Source organism: Tasmannia lanceolata, unplaced genomic scaffold (genome assembly GCF_043159265.1).
Source record: "Tasmannia lanceolata isolate RefF3 unplaced genomic scaffold, GAP_Taslan_0.1 ptg000002l, whole genome shotgun sequence".
NCBI classification, from domain to species: Eukaryota; Viridiplantae; Streptophyta; class Magnoliopsida; order Canellales; family Winteraceae; genus Tasmannia; species Tasmannia lanceolata.
In genome coordinates, this window is record NW_027518679.1 from 21,893,047 (window position 1) to 21,912,227 (window position 19,181).

A 19,181-nucleotide genomic window follows, 5' to 3' on the forward strand; every position below is an offset into this window, starting at 1 on the left:
TTGTGTTGGCACAATTGTGGTGATTTACTTGTGGATGGTTGGCCACGTGTGTTGTAACCTCTCTTTGGTCGTTTCGTCGTGGGGGTGCTGTGGTGGTTATTGTTGGTGATCGCCTTCTTGTGTTTGTTGGCTGAAGTATTGTTGCCTCGTTGTGTCTGTTGTTAGGGCTACTGTGGCATTGCAATAGGTTGTTGAGTGCCTTGTGGAGGTTTTCGATTTATTTATTTTTCGGTGGTGATTGGAGTATACTTGTTGGTTGTTTTGTTTGTCGGCTGTTGTTATGGATCCTGTGGGGCCCTTCGCTCAGCAACTTACGACTCTCAAGGTTGCTGAGGGTCGTTCTTCGTCGTATACTGCTCAGTCTAGCTATTCCCATGTTGAGCCTCCCCTTCAGATGACTTCAATAAAACTGGATGGGATATAAGTTACCCCCCGTGGAAGATGGCAGTCTACACTTATGTACTTGGTCGTAGAAAAATAAGTTTTCTGGAGCGCTCTCCTCCGATTCGTATTGACTCGACATATGATTAGTGGCGTGAGGATGATGTCATGGTTCGCTCTTTTTTATGAGGTTGTATGGACCCCCATATTGCTTCATCTATGATGTATCTGCAGTCTTCAAAGGAAATCTGGGAGCATGTGGCTACAATGTATTCAGGAGTGGATAATCTGACTCGTATCTATGATCGTTTTTCAGATTGGTTTAGACTTGAGCGAGAAGACAAACCTGTAGGATCCCACTACAGTGATTTCCTTGCACTCTGTCAGGAGCTTGACTTATTGTTGCCCTTTACTGTTGATCCTGAGGTTCTCAAAAAGCGTCAGGAAGAGATGCGGGTAGTTCGATTTCTTGATTCTTTGGGCCCTGACTAACTCTAGATCCGTCAGCAGCTTGTTACTTCTGGTTCGCTTCCCACACTTGCAGAGGCTTTCTCTCGTGTCCAGCGTATGCGGGTACCTCAGTCTGGTGAACTTTTAGTGGATGGATCTGCTCATGTTTCATATGGAGGGGGGTGATCATGGCCGTGGTGGCGGTCGCTTTGGGCGCGGCCGTGATGGTGGTTGGCGTGGTCATGGCCGTAGCCGTGAGTCAGGGGGAGGCAGAGATGGTGGCGGCCGTGGTCGTGTGGGTCGTCATTGCACTCACTGTCGGTTGGATGGCCATACTGTTGATTATTGCTACGATTTACATCCTAAGCTTCGTCCATACAGGCTTGCGAATGCCTCTGCTGCTGCTTCTGATGGTATTTCTTCTTCTGTGGCTCCATCTACATCTGAGTCTCTTGTGATCCCTCGTGCGGAATATGAGGAGCTTCTTTGTGTTCGGGACAAAGGAAATGAGCCAGTAGCCACGTTTGCCCATAAATGTAGTCCCTCCTGTTTTTTATCTACTTCTTCTTCTGGGACATGGCTCATTGATTCAGGAGCATCCCACCATATGACTGGTAATCCTACAATTCTTTCTTCTCTCCAACCTCTCCCTTCTATGGGTCCTCGTACTGTTACATTGGGAGATGGGACTACATCCCCTGTTTCTGAGATGGGTGCAGTCTCCATCTTGACAAGTCTTCAATTGTCTTCCGTTCTTTATGTTCCGTCCTTTCCTGTTAATTTGTTATATGTTCGCCAATTAACAAAATCACTGAATTGTACTGTTTCTTTTTTTTTCTTCTTATTGCATTTTTCAGGACATGAAGACTGGGACGAGGATTGGGGTGGGCCGTGAGATTGATGGTCTTTACTACCTTGACCAGGCCGGTGCTGGTGTAGCTCTTCGTTCCTCTGTGGATGCCTATCAATGGCATTGTCGTCTGGGACATCCTCCTGCGAATACGCTTAGGAAATCTTCTTTTGTTTCGGAGCCTGTTCCATATTTTCATTGCGAGTCGTGTGAGTTAGGGAAACACCATCGTGTGTCCTTCCCTTCTCGTTTTAGTAGTAGAGTGTCTCGTCCATTTGAACTTATTCATTATGATGTTTGGGGTCCAGCTAGAACTACGTCATTAAATGGACACAAATATTTAATTATCTTTGTTGATGATTATTCGAGAGCCACGTGGTTGTTTTTACTTAAAGATAGATCTCAAGTATTTAATGCATTTCGTCACTTTTATTTTGAAGTAATCAACCAGTTTAAATATTCTATTAATTGTTTACGTACTGATAATGCTAAGGAATATTTCTCTGTATCTAATGGCTTTCATAATTTTCTTTCCTCCCGTGGTATTATTCATCAGTCATCCTGTGCTCACATATCACAACAAAATGGTGTGGCTGAAAGAAAACTTCATTATTTACTGCTAAAATTCATTGGGGTGATGCAGTCCACACAGCATGCTTCCTAGGTAATCGTCTTCCTTCTTCAACTCTATCTGGGAACACGCCTTTTTCAGTCTTGTATCCTCTCGGTGACCCATTTCCATTAGTGCCCCGTGTCTTTGGATGTACATGCTTTGTTCATAATCTGTCTCCAGGACTTGACAAGTTGGAACCCAGAGCTGAAAAGTGCCTTTTCTTAGGTTACTCTCGTACCAAAAAAGGCTATAAATGTTATAGTCCTCGCCTTAGGAAGACATATGTCTGTGCGGATGTGTCACATTCTTTGAGGACCAGCCTTATTTGTCTTCCACAGGCTCTCCAGTACCTGCTGACATCACTAACCTGCATGTTCCTGTTCTGATGGGTCCTTACCAACCAACCCCTGTGGCTGTTCCTGATATGCCAACGGGTCCTCCTGTGGCTTCTAAGGGTTCTGAACTGCAAACTTATACTCGGGGACCTCGCCAGGTTGTTCATTCTACGATTGAAGAAGTGCCATCTCCGCCTACTGCTCCTCTTCCGCGGTCGGATTGTCAGCCTTCAGGTACTTGTTCTCCACCGTCTGATTCACCAATTGCATCCCATACTAGATCTCGTGGTGTTGCTCATCCTATAACTAATTTTGTTTCTTATGTTCATCTCTCACATTCCTTTCAGTCCTTTGTTTCTAGCATGTCTTCGATTAGTTTGCTTAAGTCTGTCACATATGCCTTGAATCATCCGGGATGGAGGGCTGTTATGGATGCTGAGATGGGTGCTCTTCACTCAAATAAAACATAATGGCCAGTTCCCCTTCCTCCTGGTGCATAGACTGTTGGGTGTCGCTGGGTATTTGCCATTAAGTACATTCCAGATGGGTCTATTGATCGTCTCAAAGCTCGCCTTGTCGCTAAAGGATACACTCAAACGTTCGGTGTCGATTATCAGGAGATGTTTTACTGAGTGGTTAAGATTCCATCGTTCGTGTATTGATCTCTCTGGCAGTAAATCGTGGTTGGCCTTTGTATCAACTTGATGTAAAAAATGCATTTCTTCACGGCGATCTGTCTGAAGAAGTTTATATGGAGCAACCTCCTGGGTATGTTGCTCAGGGAGAGATGTTCTCATCAGTATGCCGTCTTCAGAAGACGATTTATGGACTCAAGCAGTCATATAGGGCTTGGTTTGGACGATTTAGTGCTGCGGTTTTGCGTTTTGGGTTGAAGCAGTGTGCTGTTGATCATTCTGTGTTCAGTTACAAATCTAGTTCTGGATATATCCTCCTAATAGTCTTTGTTAATGACATTGTAATTACAGGGGATGACAAGTCTGGGATACACAATCTGAAGTCCTTCCTCCAGGGTGAATTTTCTACTAAAGATTTGGGTCAGCTCAGATATTTTCTTGGTATTGAGGTTGCTCACTCTCGTCGTGGTCTCTCATTGTCACAAAGGAAATATGTATTGGACATTTTAGAGGAGACAGGCTCAATGGGGGTGAAACCTGCGGCTATCCCTATGGATCCAAATGTTAAACTTCTTCCTGATCAAGGAGAGTTGCTGAATGATCCTGGTCGATATAGAAGATTGGTTGGGAAACTAATCTATTTGACTGTCACCCGTCCAGGCATATCATTTGCAGTTGGTATGGTTAGTCGCTTTATGAGTGCTCCACGTACCTCCCACTGGGCCGCTGTCATTCAGATCATCAAATATATAAAGGGTACGCCAGGCAAGGGTCTGTGCTTCAGAAAATATGGACATGAAAAGGTAGAAGGATTCAGTGATGCTGATTGGGCAGGATCTCCTGCTGACAGGAGATCAACGACAGGATATTGCACATTTGTCGGAGGTAATATGGTGTCGTGGAGAAGTAAAAAGCAAGATGTTGTATCCAAGTCAAGTGCAGAAGCTGAGTATAGAGCTATGTCATATACGAGTGGGGAGCTAATATGGCTTCTTATCAGAGATTGGGTTGGCATCGACATCTCCAGCGAAGTTGTATTGTGACAATAGAGCGGCAATTCATATTGCAACGAATCCAGTGTTTCATGAACGAACCAAGCATATTGAAGTTGATTGTCACTTCATTCGTCATCGAGTTCAGAGTGGTGAGATTTGTACAACGTTTACCCGATCCGCAGATCAACTTGCAAATATGTTTACCAAACCATTGGGATGTGCCAAATTGAAAGATTTTTGTAACAAGCTTGGAATGTATGATATATACATTCCAGCTTGAGGGGGAGTGTTAAATGTACTGATGCCCAAGCAAGGGCATCTTAGTCTTTTCCATATACATATTAATATAATATGTGTATTGGGGAGAGAGAGCTTTTTAGAATGTATTCTCTCTCTCTCTCTCATTGACGTCTCTTTTTTCTCCCTCCATAATTTCTCTCTCTCTGTCTCTTACTCTCTGTCTCTCTCATACTTCTTCTCCCCTCTTTCTATCTCTCAACCATCATCATGTAGATCGCTAACAAGTAATAAGAACAGAAGTCCTCAATCGCAAGGGTTTTAGTATATCCTCTTACAACAAGTCCTTGTGATCGGGGAGATTATTAAGTGCACAGACCCATCTGCATCCTACTCCACATCTTTTTGGTAACTCGGTAAGCTCTATTTCATCCATCATGAAGAGCTTCCTAACGCGACTTAGGAAAAGATATGGAAGATAGGCATGGTGATTTTCTTTTCCATGGTCAGAGTCGTGTCGGTAGGGTGAGGGGAAGATGTGTAACCCTTTTGTCTGCTGGTCGAAGATGGAATGGACGTGGCACAAGTTCTCATATGGGTTTAGGTGGAATAGAATAACCCGGTTGAATCGTAATGATCACACGTCTGTAATGCATTGTATGTCCCATAATAGGTCCCATTCTTCTACCCTTTCCTTGGTGTCGATGACTATTCATAGCTATTACCTTGACACCAAAGAAGAGTTCGACCCAATGCTTTATTTCTGTCCTAGTTGACCCTGATTCGACATTAGAAGTATATTGATTGTTCCCCAATAGCCGAATACTTTTTTCTGTAAAGACTGCATATTTGATTCCATCCATAAATCCATTTTCTTCCTCCCTATGAGTTCCAGTATTGATAAGAATTCTAGTTTTTACTCTTCATATGTTATGGTATGAATATACCATACCAATTCGTTATGTATGGATGGAAAAATGGATCCCTTGGCTCGGTGGGACAATCTTGATCCATGGATCGAAGATGGGCGGAGGTTTGATCAAGAAGGAATTGACAAGCCATGAAGGCGATGAAGTTTCGCAGAAAGTGGGGCATGGAGATTGGTTTTGTTGGAAGGGTAATTTCAAAAACTTCAAGTATCATTCATTTTTCCAATCATGCGGGAAGATGCATTCAAAATCCGGTCGGAATGTTAATGATCCAGAACCAAAGGGCAGGAGTCTCGGTAACTCGTGCGATTTAGTTATTGTTGAGAAATGAGAGACCTCCAATTTCTCGAAACAGGATCAAACTCGATGTGCAGCCAATGACAAGATGGGATGTAAGAAACACAAATACACAGAGAAAGAATGAACAAGATTTGCACTATTTCGATTAGGGTTACAAACTCTCTTTACTTTCCTTTCAACCAAGAAAGGTGATGAGTCACTTCCATAATACAAGACATTTGCACACCAGTTTTTACAACCCTGCTTCTGCACAACAACACAAAATTTGGGGTTCTACTCGCTCGTTCAGGCGTAGCTAGAGTCGACAGTTTTGCGTGATCACTTCTATCCTCGAGAGTGGTGGCTCCCAGATTTGCTTGTTCTTGTTGCTTTTATTGTATCCTCTTATGTTTTGCTCTATATTTTCCCCCTTTTTTACTTTCTGCATGAAAATTTTCTAAAGGATTCATTAGTCGACCCCAACTAGTTTGGGACAAAGGCTTAGTTGAGTCGAGTTGAGTAATTCTTTGCTTTGACCATCTCAGTCATTGTTTTTGCTTTTTAATAAAATTCCTGCGTCATTCCAAAAAAAAAAAAAAAAAAACAAGGGTGAGTAATCATTGAATCAGTTCTTTCCTCGTTCCGAGTTCTCCTTCAATACTTGGGGTGGGTACTATCTTTTTTTTTGGGATGTCTTGTGTTTTTCAAAGTACGTGGTAGGTATAGGAAAGTTGGATTTTAAAAGTCTTCAGCGCCATAGGTGAAATTCTTTGGAAGGTGGCCTTCTATTCTTTCATTTGGCATATTTGGGAAACAAGAAACAATAGGATTTTTGAGGGAAAGGCTAGATCAATTGGTAGAATAATTAAGGATATCAAAATAGCTATAATTAAGTGGGCTAGCAATGTGGAATTTTTTGGGGGTTCTCTAGTCAATAGTATTTTGTAAAGATCGAGGGATGTTTCCATTCCTTGTGTAGGTTGCCGAGACCAAGAGTAGAAGCACGGTGCTCTCTCTCTCTCTCTCTCTCTCAGACTGAATTTTCATGGGAATACTAGGGGAAACCCGGTGTGTTTAGTTAGGTTCCTCTTAGAAGCGCGGGGGCGGGGCGGCCTTTTGGTTTAGTAGGACTGTTTTAATTGTTCTTCGGGCTTTTCAGGTAAGCCTTGGCGACATTGTTGTTCTTGGTTATCTGTTTTCCTTTGGTTGGGAGTCTTTTGGCAACACATCCCTTTTTTCCGATTTTTTTTGGCTTGAATAAATCTATTGTTACAGCTACAAAAAGAATACACATGGCAGTGGGCCATGCCATGCCTGTCCAAATTAATTTGGACAGGTGGTCCCAAAAGTTTCCTCTACTCCTCCTTTTGTTATTTTGTTTGTGCATGACCTTGAGCACCACATTGAGAGGTTTCTTACTAGATATTGAGATATCTGGAGTCATCACCTAGACATCAAATTACATTCAATACTCATGGTCATGATTTTGTTTCAGCCTCCACAAATGTTACTTAGCTGAGTCTATTATTCATAGCCTGTCCACTTCAAGGTATTGCTCACTCATTGGAGGAAAGTTATTAATCTGGAACTGCAATAAGCAGCTGCTTGTTTCCAAATCTAGTTTTGTTCTTTGAACAAAAGCAAGCCAGATCCTTCCTTTTTTTGGAATTTGGTTTTTCATCCTATCCCATTTTGTTGTGACTATTAGGATGCTATACACATCGCATCTAATCCAGTCCTTTGTAGGAGAACTAGACCTGTAGAGAGATGTGCTCCAACTTAAATTCAAATAAGCACCTACCAGGTGTGTTCACAAAAGCCATGGCGAGAATACATATTCATGGGGTCCTTTACAAGTTGGATCTTTAACGATATCTTAGCCCCAACCTAATGGGAAGTGTTGGAAGTGTAAAGAGCTAGGGGCATCTTTCTCTTCTTTGTTTTGTTCTTAGTTAAGGGTATTTTGGGAACTCTGGCTTTATCACTTGTCAGAAGCATTTCTATAATTTTTTGGAAGTGGCTTAAGTCCTACAATAAAACATAAGGGTGCAGAATTGTCTGTTGTGCCTTACTCTCTCCTATCTCTGTTGTCGTATCTTGAAGAATATTTCATGGCTCAAAGTTGTATGTTTTATACAAAAGGAATGATCAACCTATCATTGATCTCTCATATTTATGTTTAGATTGGTAAAAAATTTTGTGGTGTAAAACATCTTCCGCTACTGTTTTAATTTCCTAGGAAACCCTCCATTGAATTTATTTATTGTCACGAAGCCTGAAAATCTTGGTTTATACAAATCGAAACAGTAAACCTCTATGTTTAATATAATGGAATAGAGAGCCCATGTAAGGTTACTATAATAATTCAATCTAGTAAACTGCATGTCTTGTCAAGTTGAATGAATTAGGTTAATTTATGTAGACACCTTATTAATTTCTGCAGAAGGCACATTAAAGGATCCCTTATATTTTACTTGACGCCCATTAGTGATACTGAAATCCCCTTTCACTATTTATTGCATTGCATGCCCATCATCAAACCTGTGTTATATAGTTTAACCATGAAAACCTACGACTTTATTCACATTTCTTTGATTGAACAATTTTTATGGTTGCTTTACAAGCTCATGAAAGTCTATTGTCCTAACCATGGATTTAAATTTCGGTTTTGGTAATTTCGGCCGAAATCCTGTAATAAAAAAAGTATTATTTTATTCTTCCGGTAATTTTGGCTGAAATTTCGGGATAATACTATATTTAAAAAAAAAACAATTTCTCGAAATTTTGGCCAAAATCCGAAATTTCAGTTTTGGTCCCAACCGAAATCCGAAATTTTGTATTTCGGCCCAAATTTAAAACCATGGTCCTAACCTCTTTTTAATTATGCGACATGTGCTCATGTTTATTATCATGTTTGTATGAGGTGCATTACCATGTATTATTCAGAAAAACTTTGCGTGACTGATCTTGTTTGGGGTAATGAAATTTCATGCTTTTGTTTGGGATAATTAAATTTCCTGAAAAGTATTTTCCTTTTGTGTAACAGTTACTATGACTAATGTGGAAGGTAAATTTTCAACTCCTTGAGTGTTTGTTTAACAGGATGATTATGGCGAATGTTTCAGAGTTTTCAACAATCCAAATCTTACCGTGCACTTCAATACCGAAGCTGTGGATGTCGTCAGCAATAGCAAGGGACAGATGTCGGGTATTTTATTGAAAAGGGTTGATACCGGGGAGAAATCGGTTCTCGAGGTGAGAGGTCTATTTTATGGTATAGGCCATACTCCGAACAGCCAGTTGTTGGAAGGCCAAGTTGAACTTGATAGGTCAGGTTATATTTTAGTCAAAGAGGGTACGTCAAAAACTTCTGTAGAAGGTGTCTTCGCTGCTGGAGATGTACAGGTAATTCTATCTAAGCTGTTCCTTTTATCCCTCTTGCAGTTAGTAGATTTTTTTTTAGTGCTTGGCCATTCACAGCTTATACTCATGCGGGCTAGTTAGTAGAATTATACTTCGCATTGAGGGTTATTAACTTATTAGTGAACTGTATCATGCGCTGTTACCCAAAGTAATTATCCTATACCACCTGCTTTAAAGCTTAAATCCACACCTAATAATTTGAAAACCCAACGGACCTTAGAAAGTGAGCTTTACTTATTCAGAATGATCTCTTCTTGCCCTCAACTCCCTGGATTAGGATTCCCGAAAAACAATGGTCAAAACGAAGTTCACTGTGATGAAATGGAGTAAGGGATATGGTTTATTTATTGCTTCAACTGACAGCAAGTTCCGTTTACTATTTCTCAACACCTCACGTCTAAGAGCCTGGAAAAGAATATGGTGTGTTCATTTGAAAACAAAAAATTAAGAAGTGTGGCCTTTTAAATAGATTTTTTCTTCATAATCACTTCTTTGCATTCCCACAAATGCCTCTATATTACCTTACAATTTTATTATCTATCTTTCTATAAGGACTATTGAAGTGTGTGTGCAGGGAAAAAGGTTTATGAGCTCGAGCGTAGATAGCTTATCTGCGCTCGAGTGCTGATAAATCATGTGGGCCCACATTTATGGGGTGATCCAAAGCATGCATTTGGAAGGCCCTTCCATAGATAGGGTGTGTACCAAAATTCAGATCCATAGCATCATCCTAACCTATGTTGCATGGATTCGGATTCGCGTGTCGGGATCCGACACGGATTCGAGGTCTTGGATTCGGCAAGCCTCCAAAAGTAGGATTCGGATTCGGTAAATTTTAAATAAATAAAAATTTCAAAATTAAAATTTTTAATATATATATATATATATATATATATATATATATATATATATATATATATCTGTGTGTATGCATATGTATATATATTCATGAAAAATTTGAGGGTAGTGTTGCGAGTTTTGTATTAAGAGAGTCGAAGGAGGATGGGGGGTTGTGCACTGCGGTTTTTATTAAAAGAGTACATGTTGTGCTTTCATATTAAAAAAAGTTAAGAAAACACATTTAAAGGGAAAATATATTGGATGCACATTTTAAAAGAGACAACGATGAATCGGATTCACCCGAAAAAAATAGGTTTCATGTGGAAAAGAGACAACAACGAATCAGATTCGCTTGAAAAAAGCAGCATTCGTGTGGGACACGGCTACGACAAGAATCCGGGTGTGTCCCACGTGAATCCATGCCCGATTCGCATGTGGAGACGTGTCGACACGGATTCAGCATAGGGGGCAAAGAATCCATGCAACATAGATCCTAACCCATAAAATAGTGGAGGGGAAAATGGACAGACACTGTTTGTCCACAAATCTGCCCATTTTTTCCCTCCACAAATGGAAGGGTTAGGATGATCCAATGGAGCTGATTTTTTTGTGGACACCCTATCTATGATAGGGCCTTCCAAATGAATGCTTTGGATCACCCCAACAATGTGGGCCCACCCTGTTTCTGCACTTGAGCGCAGATAAGCTATATATATATGTGTGTGTGTGTGTGTTCCTAAGCTATAGCTTATCTAAGCTTATCTAAGCTATAGCTCAAAAACACATGTGACCTCACATTTTTTGGGGGATCCAAAGCATTCATTTGGAAGGCCCTTCCATGGATAGGGTGTGTACCAAAAATCAGCCCTATAGGATCATCCTAACCCAATCAAAGGTGGAGTGGAAAATGGACAGACACTGTGTGTCCATGTTTCTGCCCATTTTTTCCCTCAACAGATGGCAGGGTTAGGATGATCCTATAGGGCTGATTTTTGGTACATACCCTATCCATGGAAGGGCCTTCCAAGTGAATGCTTTGGATCCCCCAAAAATTATATATATATATATATATATATAGAGGAAAGTGTTGGTGAGCTTAAGCTCACCAAACTTATGGTGAGCTTAAGCGCCCCAATCACATTGGTCCCACATTTTTAGTGGTGATCCAAACCATTCATTTGCAAGGCCTTATCATAGATAGGGTGTGTACCAAAAATCAGCTCCATAGGATCATCCTAACCCCTCCATTTGTGGAGGACAAAAATGGGCAGATTTGTGAACAAATAATGTCTGTCCATTTTGACCTCCACAAATGAATGGGTTAGGATGATCCTATGGAGCGGATTTTTGGTACACACCCCATCTATGTAAGGGCCTTTCAAATGAATGCTTTGGATCATCCTAACAAAGTAGGCCCCAGTGTGATTGGGCGCTTAAGCTCACCAACACTTTCCTCATATATATATATATATATATATATATATATATATATATATATATATATATATATATATATATATATATATATATAGAGGAAACTGTTGGGCTCACCAAACTTATGGTGAGCTAGCTTGCCCAATCACATGGGGCCCCACTTTGTTAGGATGATCCAAAGCATTCATTTGAAAGTCCCTTACATAGATGGGGGGTGTACCAAAAATCAGCTCCATAGGATCATCCTAACCCCTCCATTTTGGAGGACAAAAATGGACAGACACAAATCTGCCCCATTTTGTCCTCCACAAATGGAGGGGTTAGGATGATCCTATAGAGCTGATTTTTTGTACACCCCCTATCTATGATAAGGCCTTGCAAATGAATGGTTTGGATCACTCCCCAAAATGTGGGACCCATGTGATTGGGCAAGCTAGCTCACCAACAGTTTCCTCATATATATATATATATATATATATATATATATATAGAGAGAGAGAGAGAGAGAGAGAGAGAGAGAGAGAGAGAGAGAGAGAGAGAACGGTTTCTACACACAGGTGTAGATAAGTTATCTATACACTAGCTTAAAACACAGTGGAGGGCATATTGTTTGGGTGATCCAAACCATTCATTTGATTTGCCCTCACATAGATAGGGTGTCCACAAAAAATCAGCTTCATAGGATCATCCCAACCCTACGATTTTTGGAGGCAAAATGGACGTGTATAAACCTTCACAAATCTGTCCATTTTTTGCCTTCACTACCATAAACTTCTTAATATATTACAACTATTCTTTTAATTATGATGGGTCAGTCCTGAAGGAGGATCTGATGTCCTTCTTGATCTCAGTTGACCCTTCCTAAATTAAATTCTGAGTATTTATCTTTAAGGACTAAACATTCTTCCAAGGGGTAACTCATGGACAATACTTAGGGTCATCAGTCTTATTAGAGATTCTAAAGAGCTTGATAAGCCCCATTTGCAAAACCTCATAAAGTATGTGGTTAATACGCTTCACATTGAAGTCTTATTTTTAGCTGTCCTATCTCCAATTGTCTTGGGTCGAGATTTGTCTTAAGCCCCATTTGCAAAACCTCATAAAGTATGTGGTTAATATGCTTCACATTGAAGTCATATTTTTGAGCTTTCCTATCTCCAATTGTCTTGGGTCGAGGTTTGTCATTCGGTCATTGTCAGGTTGCTTCTTCCCCTCTTTACGTCTTGCTTGCGACACGATGACTTTCTGAGTGACATGGACTGTGGTCAAGCATGATCGAGTTGCCAAGAACTTTCCCTTCATCTCTTCTCTCTAGATGGCCCATGAATCAAGGAACGACCTTGGGCCGAATCCTGAGAAAGATAATTATCAGTCATACGAGGTAAAATGAGCCGGATGGTCCTTTGGACAGCCCATTGCATTGAACATGGTAAGTTCTAGGTTATTTTAGCCTGTCAGGGATGCCACATCGTCAATGCACAGAGAATATGGATTTTGATTGATCACAGGTTGCCCGGTATTTGCTAGTCGTAGCTCATGTTGGTTTTCAGCAATCAACTTGTATTTATTTTTACCTTTTTATTAAATTTGTTTCTAAGAAAGGAATTACTCTTAATCACATGTGACAATAAACATACCAAGATAACCGCATACAATTTCTTCTACTAACTACTGTTTCATTCATTTGAGCTTTGCACAGTCTATTATATGATCCCTTTCAATAGGTTCTAGTCGATGTTTTAAGAATATCTTCTTATTCCAGTTTCTTGTTTTGCTGACAGGATCATGAATGGAGGCAAGCCGTAACCGCAGCTGGGTCAGGATGTGTGGCTGCTTTGTCTGTTGAGAGGTATCTCGTGAGCAATGATCTCCTTGTTGAATTTCACCAGGTATTTATTTCTAATGAATGGTATTCTTGTTAGTGACTATTTTTATTTCATGCTTCTGTCACTCCAGTATAAATTACATTGAAAAATCTTTTATTTTATATGTTTTCTCCCTTTCATTGGACTCATATTTGTTTTCGTATTTTAACCCGGCACCTTAAATTTTATTGATATGATGAAAGAGTACAAAGAGGGGGACATACAATCCACAAAACTAATACAAAAAAATGTACTTGCTACAAATACTTGGAATACCCAAGGAGTCACAAAAGTACATGACGAGGACATATAACCTTATCTCAGGAAACAAAAGACCAACAAATACACAAAAATCTTACCTGCTATGAATGCTAGGGATTCCCAAGAAATCACATCTCACAATTCCTGAAAAAAAAATAAAAAAAAAAATAATAATAATAAATTAAAAATATAAAAATATATATATATATATGAGGAAACTTATGGTGCGCTTAAGCGCCCCAATCACATGGGTCCACATTTTCTATGGTGATCCAAACCATTCATTTGCAAGGCCTTATCATAGATAGGGTGTGTACCAAAACTATATATATATATATATATATATATATTTTACACTTACAAGCATAGTTAGCAAGGTGATCTGCAGGCTGATTACGCTCTCTGAACTGATGTGTCATTCTAGGCTTCAAATGAAGGATAAGAGAGTGAAGCTCCTGCCAATAGTATTTAATTGACTATGGAGGATCCTTGTTGTTGTCTGATTCCACCAAAACATTCTAGGATCCAAAGGCCTAACAGTATCTAAGGCCATCAAGAATGCTTCTAGTTTAAATGAAACTAGAAGCATCTTCTTAATATTTTATATCTATAAGAATAGATTCACTGAGAAATAGCTTCGGGAACCTAAACATGTGGGGGCTCACAAAAAATTCAAAAGCATTAATATGCATCATACAGTGTTGAATGAGTTGTAACATGTTTGGGCCCACATGCATCAATCACACCTCCTACAGCAGTTCATTGAAACATATGCACATGTATCTATGTTTATGAAAAATATGAGCACCAACTGCTTTTTAACCAGTGGCGAGACATCCTCTCTTCAACTCTCTGTGGGTATGCATGCATTGTTTATCTGCCCGCATGTGGGATAAACAGTACTGCCATGCATGGATTTAAATTTTTGTTTCGGTCAAAATTTCGGCCGAAATCCGTTAAAAAAATAATTAATTAATCATCCGAAATTTCATAAAAATATTTTTAAAAAAAGAAATTGAAATTCTCAAAATTTCGGAAATTTTGGCCGAAATTTGGAGAATCCGAAAGCGAAATTTCGGTTTTGGTCCTATTGGGTCTGAAATTTCGGATTTCAGACAAAATTTAAAACTATGCCGTCATGCTGCATTTTGATCATGCATCTTAACCCTCTTATTTATATGTGCTACATCTGTCAACAGCCCAAAACCGAAGAGGTGAAGAAGGACCTCTCAGACAGGGATGTACAGATGGGTTTCGATATCTCTATTACTAAGCACAAGGGCCAGGTATTATTTATGTTCCATATGTTGGCATTTAGACAATATTTCTAAATTGCTCTGTCATGCTTTTAAATACAAGTATTTCATCTGTTTGTTTGGTTTTCCAGTATGCGCTGCGAAAATTGTACCATGAAAGTCCAAGGCTTATATGTGTGCTATATACATCACCCACATGTGGTCCATGTCGGACCTTGAAGCCCATTTTAAGCAAGGTATTATATATGTAACACTATGACTTCAATGTGGCTATTTTTGCGAGAAATTTATCCTCCTTTAACTTCATAGCAGACATTTTATTACTGTGGTTGGCATGAAACTGTTAAATAAACACGATCAATTCTGCTTTATGGCTCGAGATGAATATGTGAGAATCCGTATTTACAAAATTGACTTCCTTTTATGGCAGGTAATTGATGAATTTGATCAGAATGTACATTTTGTTGAAATTGACATTGAGGAAGATCCAGAAGTTGCGGAGGCAGCAGGGATTATGGGCACGCCATGTGTGCAATATTTCAAAAACAAGGAAATGCTAAGGTTGGTTAGTTTGTACATGTTTACGCCATTTTATAATCCATATATACATGATGATTCAAAAAAAATTCCATATATACATGTGATTATTGAGCCATTACATTTCATTAAATCACTTTATGATAAGAATAACTATTTTTTGAGCCATCAGTTGCAAGCTATGTTGATTCAATGTTGTAGAACAAATTGTTTCTTCCCTTGAAGAACCTAGTTACGAAAGTACCGTTTTTAAAAAAAAAAATAATCGGATCGTGTATTCGTGCCGCTTGGCATTTGTGTGTGTACTTTTGTATATGCCTTGATCCCCAGAATATGCCTTCCCCAGATACTTGTGGATGCTCAACGTATCATGTAGGACACGATACAATACCCATCGTTTTTGTACATCTGAATAATGGAAAGATACACATGCACTCCAATCATGTGATTAGAGGCACCAAAATCTAAGCATAATGATGGATAGGAAAATGAGGTAGGACAAGAAACTAAGGAACAACCAGAATTACCTGAAAATCCATTAGCTGAGAGCCTGAGAGAACTGTCAAAATGTCACTTGGAAAGTTGATCTAATGGTCTTTTGAATCGTCTGGCATCAGAAGAGGTATGAATCACCGCCGCCGGTGTTTTCTGGTCTACACCCATACAATATGCAGTAGTAGCCTGAAAATGCTTGTTGAGCTGCACCGCCGCTGCCGCCGCAAGGATGCCCCCGAGTAACACCACCTCCTCAAGGATGCCGCCCCTAAGTACCAATATCTTCTGTTCTCTAGTTGTTTTAGAAGGAGAGGAACAAAAGGGTCTTTCATGGTAAAGGTAACCAGTGTCTGTGGTCAGAAATGGAATGTTTAATCCTTTCCTTCAATGGGCAATGGTGTCTAAGGTCTTCAGGGGTTTTTCCTGCTCTGACCTAAGACGCATATGGGATTTTGGGGGATCAAGTTGTGTGAACAGGGTGATGGCCCCCAGATGGGTTTGCTCGCCATTAGGTATAGGTTCTGTCAAGTTGAATTTTGATGGTTCTAGTATTGGCAACCCAAGACCAGCTAGAGTTGGGGGAATATGTAGGGACCATGAAGGGGCAATCAAACTTCCCTTCTTAGGCCCGATTGGGGTTAAACACTAATGAGGCAACCATTTTGGCCCTTTAGTGGCCATCCCTTTTGGTCTACTTCTCGTAGGAGTCCGCTTGTCGTAGTAGGCGATTCTAGCATCTGATCAAATGGGCTCAGGCCAAGAATGGGTTTCCTTTGTGATTCGTCGATTACTTCGAAGGAATCATTGATCTCTTGGATGGTCATGATGTCTCATTCCATAACACCATCGATCAGCTAATGACGCTGCTGATTTGCTAGCCAAGGGGTCCACCAGACTTTCATTGTGTCGTTATTGGTACTCTTTTTTTCTTTTTCTTTTTTCTGAAAATTAACAAAAATACTGTGATGTTAACAAGTTGTACTCTTCTTTTTCTGACAGTGCAAACCTTTGCCCAACCTTATGTGATCATTTGGCTTTTATTTATTTTTTCGATAAAGGGGGACCTTATCATTCAAAATAAAAATTGGGGGAACACTTGAATATATAATATCAATACTAGTTTCAGACCATTCTGCCTCTTTTCAGTTGCCACATTATTTTGAATTGTCCAGCATATATTCTTGTATATCTGTATTCCTCCCCTTATCACAAGTTCCATGCTAGGTACTTATGCTTTCTAGGGAATACATGAGAAGTCAAGAAAAATATTAATGGTTAACATATTTTAATGTCGGGCCTCTTTATTTCTAAATTCTGGCAGTATTTCAATAGTTTTGCATTACATATCACAATTATGGAGCCCGTATCAGATTCAGCAAGAGAATGACTTTGCTAATGATAAAACCTTTCTTGAATGTGGCCTTTTGGAATCATATTTAGTTATTATTTCTTGTACGCCATTGACGCCTGTGTGGTTGTATGTGCAGGACGGTATCGGGTGTGAAAATGAAGAGAGAATACAGAGACTTCATTCAAACAAATAAATGAGTGAAGTTGAGGTTTTATATCTTTTGCATTCATATTCAGATTCAATTTTGTTCCTTCTGAATGGGCATGTGGAACAATGCCATCGTTGTATTTTTGGGTGAGCCCCTACAATCTGGTTTCAGATATGCATCATTAGAGAACATGATTTTGATATTCTATTAGCTTTCATCTGTAAATCTGGATGCAAATTTAAATTTAAAATTCAGGATGCATTACAAACTCGTTGACAATGGGAATGTGGTTAGTCCAGCTAATTTACTTTACTTTCTCTTCGCATTCCCAAATAATTGCTAGATCCTCTCTGTACATTGTCAAAATTGGGAACCTAATTGTTCTTCTTTGTCCTTCAAGGATTCTTTTTTGGAAGGAGAAAATAGGTTCTGTGCCATTTTTCAGTTCCATAGTTTGTTTGCACATGCTTACACACAAATCTACTTCATTTCTATTTGCTCAGCTCAACCAGTTTATTAAGATGTTTTTTAGAGCAATGATTGAATGAAGGGCGCCCTTGCAAAAACCACCTTCAAGGGCGCCCCTATTGGTTGATTTTCTGCAAAATGCATTTATGGTGGCGCCTTAAAAAGTGGAAAACATGTCGACTTTGCAGAAATCAACCAATAGGGGCGCCCTTCATTCTATCATTCCTCTTTTTTTTTATTTAAAAAAAATAATAACTTTTTTTTTATATTATGAGTAACCATACAATCTCATGAAGGGGACAAGTTGTCCTCCATGCCCTCCAGAAAGCGAACCAGGTCGGTTGGCACACTTTTTCTTGTCTAAAAACTGGAGCTGGGCGCACTCTCCCTAGGCGAGGAGTTCACCGAGCCAGAGTGGGGAAAGGTTTACGAATCAATCAAACAAAACATAAAGATAAACATAAGCTCTAGTTCGATGTGGTGTAGACGAGCCCCAACGAGGTTTCCTGTTCTTCGGGTCTCATCTGACCGGCTCGCTGCCTCTTTAGTTACTTTCTTTGTTTGGATTCACTAGATGGATTACAGTTGCAAGACAAGAAACAAGTAAACACCTCCCAAAACCCACAATCTAGGGCACCTGAACGAGTGGATTGAAAATCTTCCATACTGTGATTCTCTACGCTGGCTTTTGCTAGCTCATAGGCCTTTTCATTTGCTAAACTGGAAGTGTGCAAAAAGAGATGTTGAAAGGCCTTGCAACAGTCCTGAATTTCCAAAATGATATTGGAGTGTTTCCAAGGGCCTGCGGGCTTTCGCTTCCGCCCCATTGGATTTGCATATCCAAGTTGGACCAGAATATGAATATAAGAAGTTGCCCTCTGCATCATGAATAAGCCGTCCAATCCTCGCAGACCCAATTTACCTTTAGCAGTTGCATCGAGATTGAACTTGAGCCAACGACTAGGGGGCGGCTTCCAAGAAGGGGCAGGGCAGTCTGACTCTATTATCCCAAATGATCGCCTGCAAGTTTCTCAAAATATCAGCCGTTGAGTATGTTTTTGCCCAAGCTATGAGATCAATCTTAGTCTCCGAGGCGATGCTTTTCCCCTTGTCTTAAAACATTCTCTTGTTCCACTCTTGCCAAATATGCCACAAAGTTGCAACTTCAAAGGGATCGCCAAAAGGGGAATTGGGCCAATAAAGCAGAATTCTTGAGATGAATATGTGGAAAACCCAAAAGAATCCAAAGCTCTTGATAATATCCTTCCACATGGCAGATGAGAGGGGGCAATGCAGGAGGACGTGATTCAGGGATTCTTTTGCCGCCTTGCAAAGGATGCATTTACTTACAATTGACACTTTGTGCCTCTTGTGGTGGTCACCTGTGTTTGTCCACCTA

General features: G+C 39.9%; 1 protein-coding gene across 1 annotated transcript in view; it reads left to right on the forward strand.

The window, feature by feature from the left end:
* The window catches only part of NTRC (NADPH-dependent thioredoxin reductase C), a 29,289-nt gene extending 11,663 nt beyond the window's left edge, over nucleotides 1–17,626 (forward strand). Inside the window, exons 5-10 of the mRNA XM_077392271.1 lie at nucleotides 8,830–9,109; nucleotides 13,183–13,290; nucleotides 14,727–14,813; nucleotides 14,915–15,019; nucleotides 15,214–15,344; nucleotides 17,303–17,626. Coding sequence (XP_077248386.1) covers nucleotides 8,830–9,109; nucleotides 13,183–13,290; nucleotides 14,727–14,813; nucleotides 14,915–15,019; nucleotides 15,214–15,344; nucleotides 17,303–17,363 — 772 coding nt within the window. The 3' untranslated portion in view covers nucleotides 17,364–17,626. The remainder of the gene's footprint in view (nucleotides 1–8,829; nucleotides 9,110–13,182; nucleotides 13,291–14,726; nucleotides 14,814–14,914; nucleotides 15,020–15,213; nucleotides 15,345–17,302) is intronic.
* The last annotated feature ends 1,555 nt before the right edge of the window (nucleotides 17,627–19,181 follow it).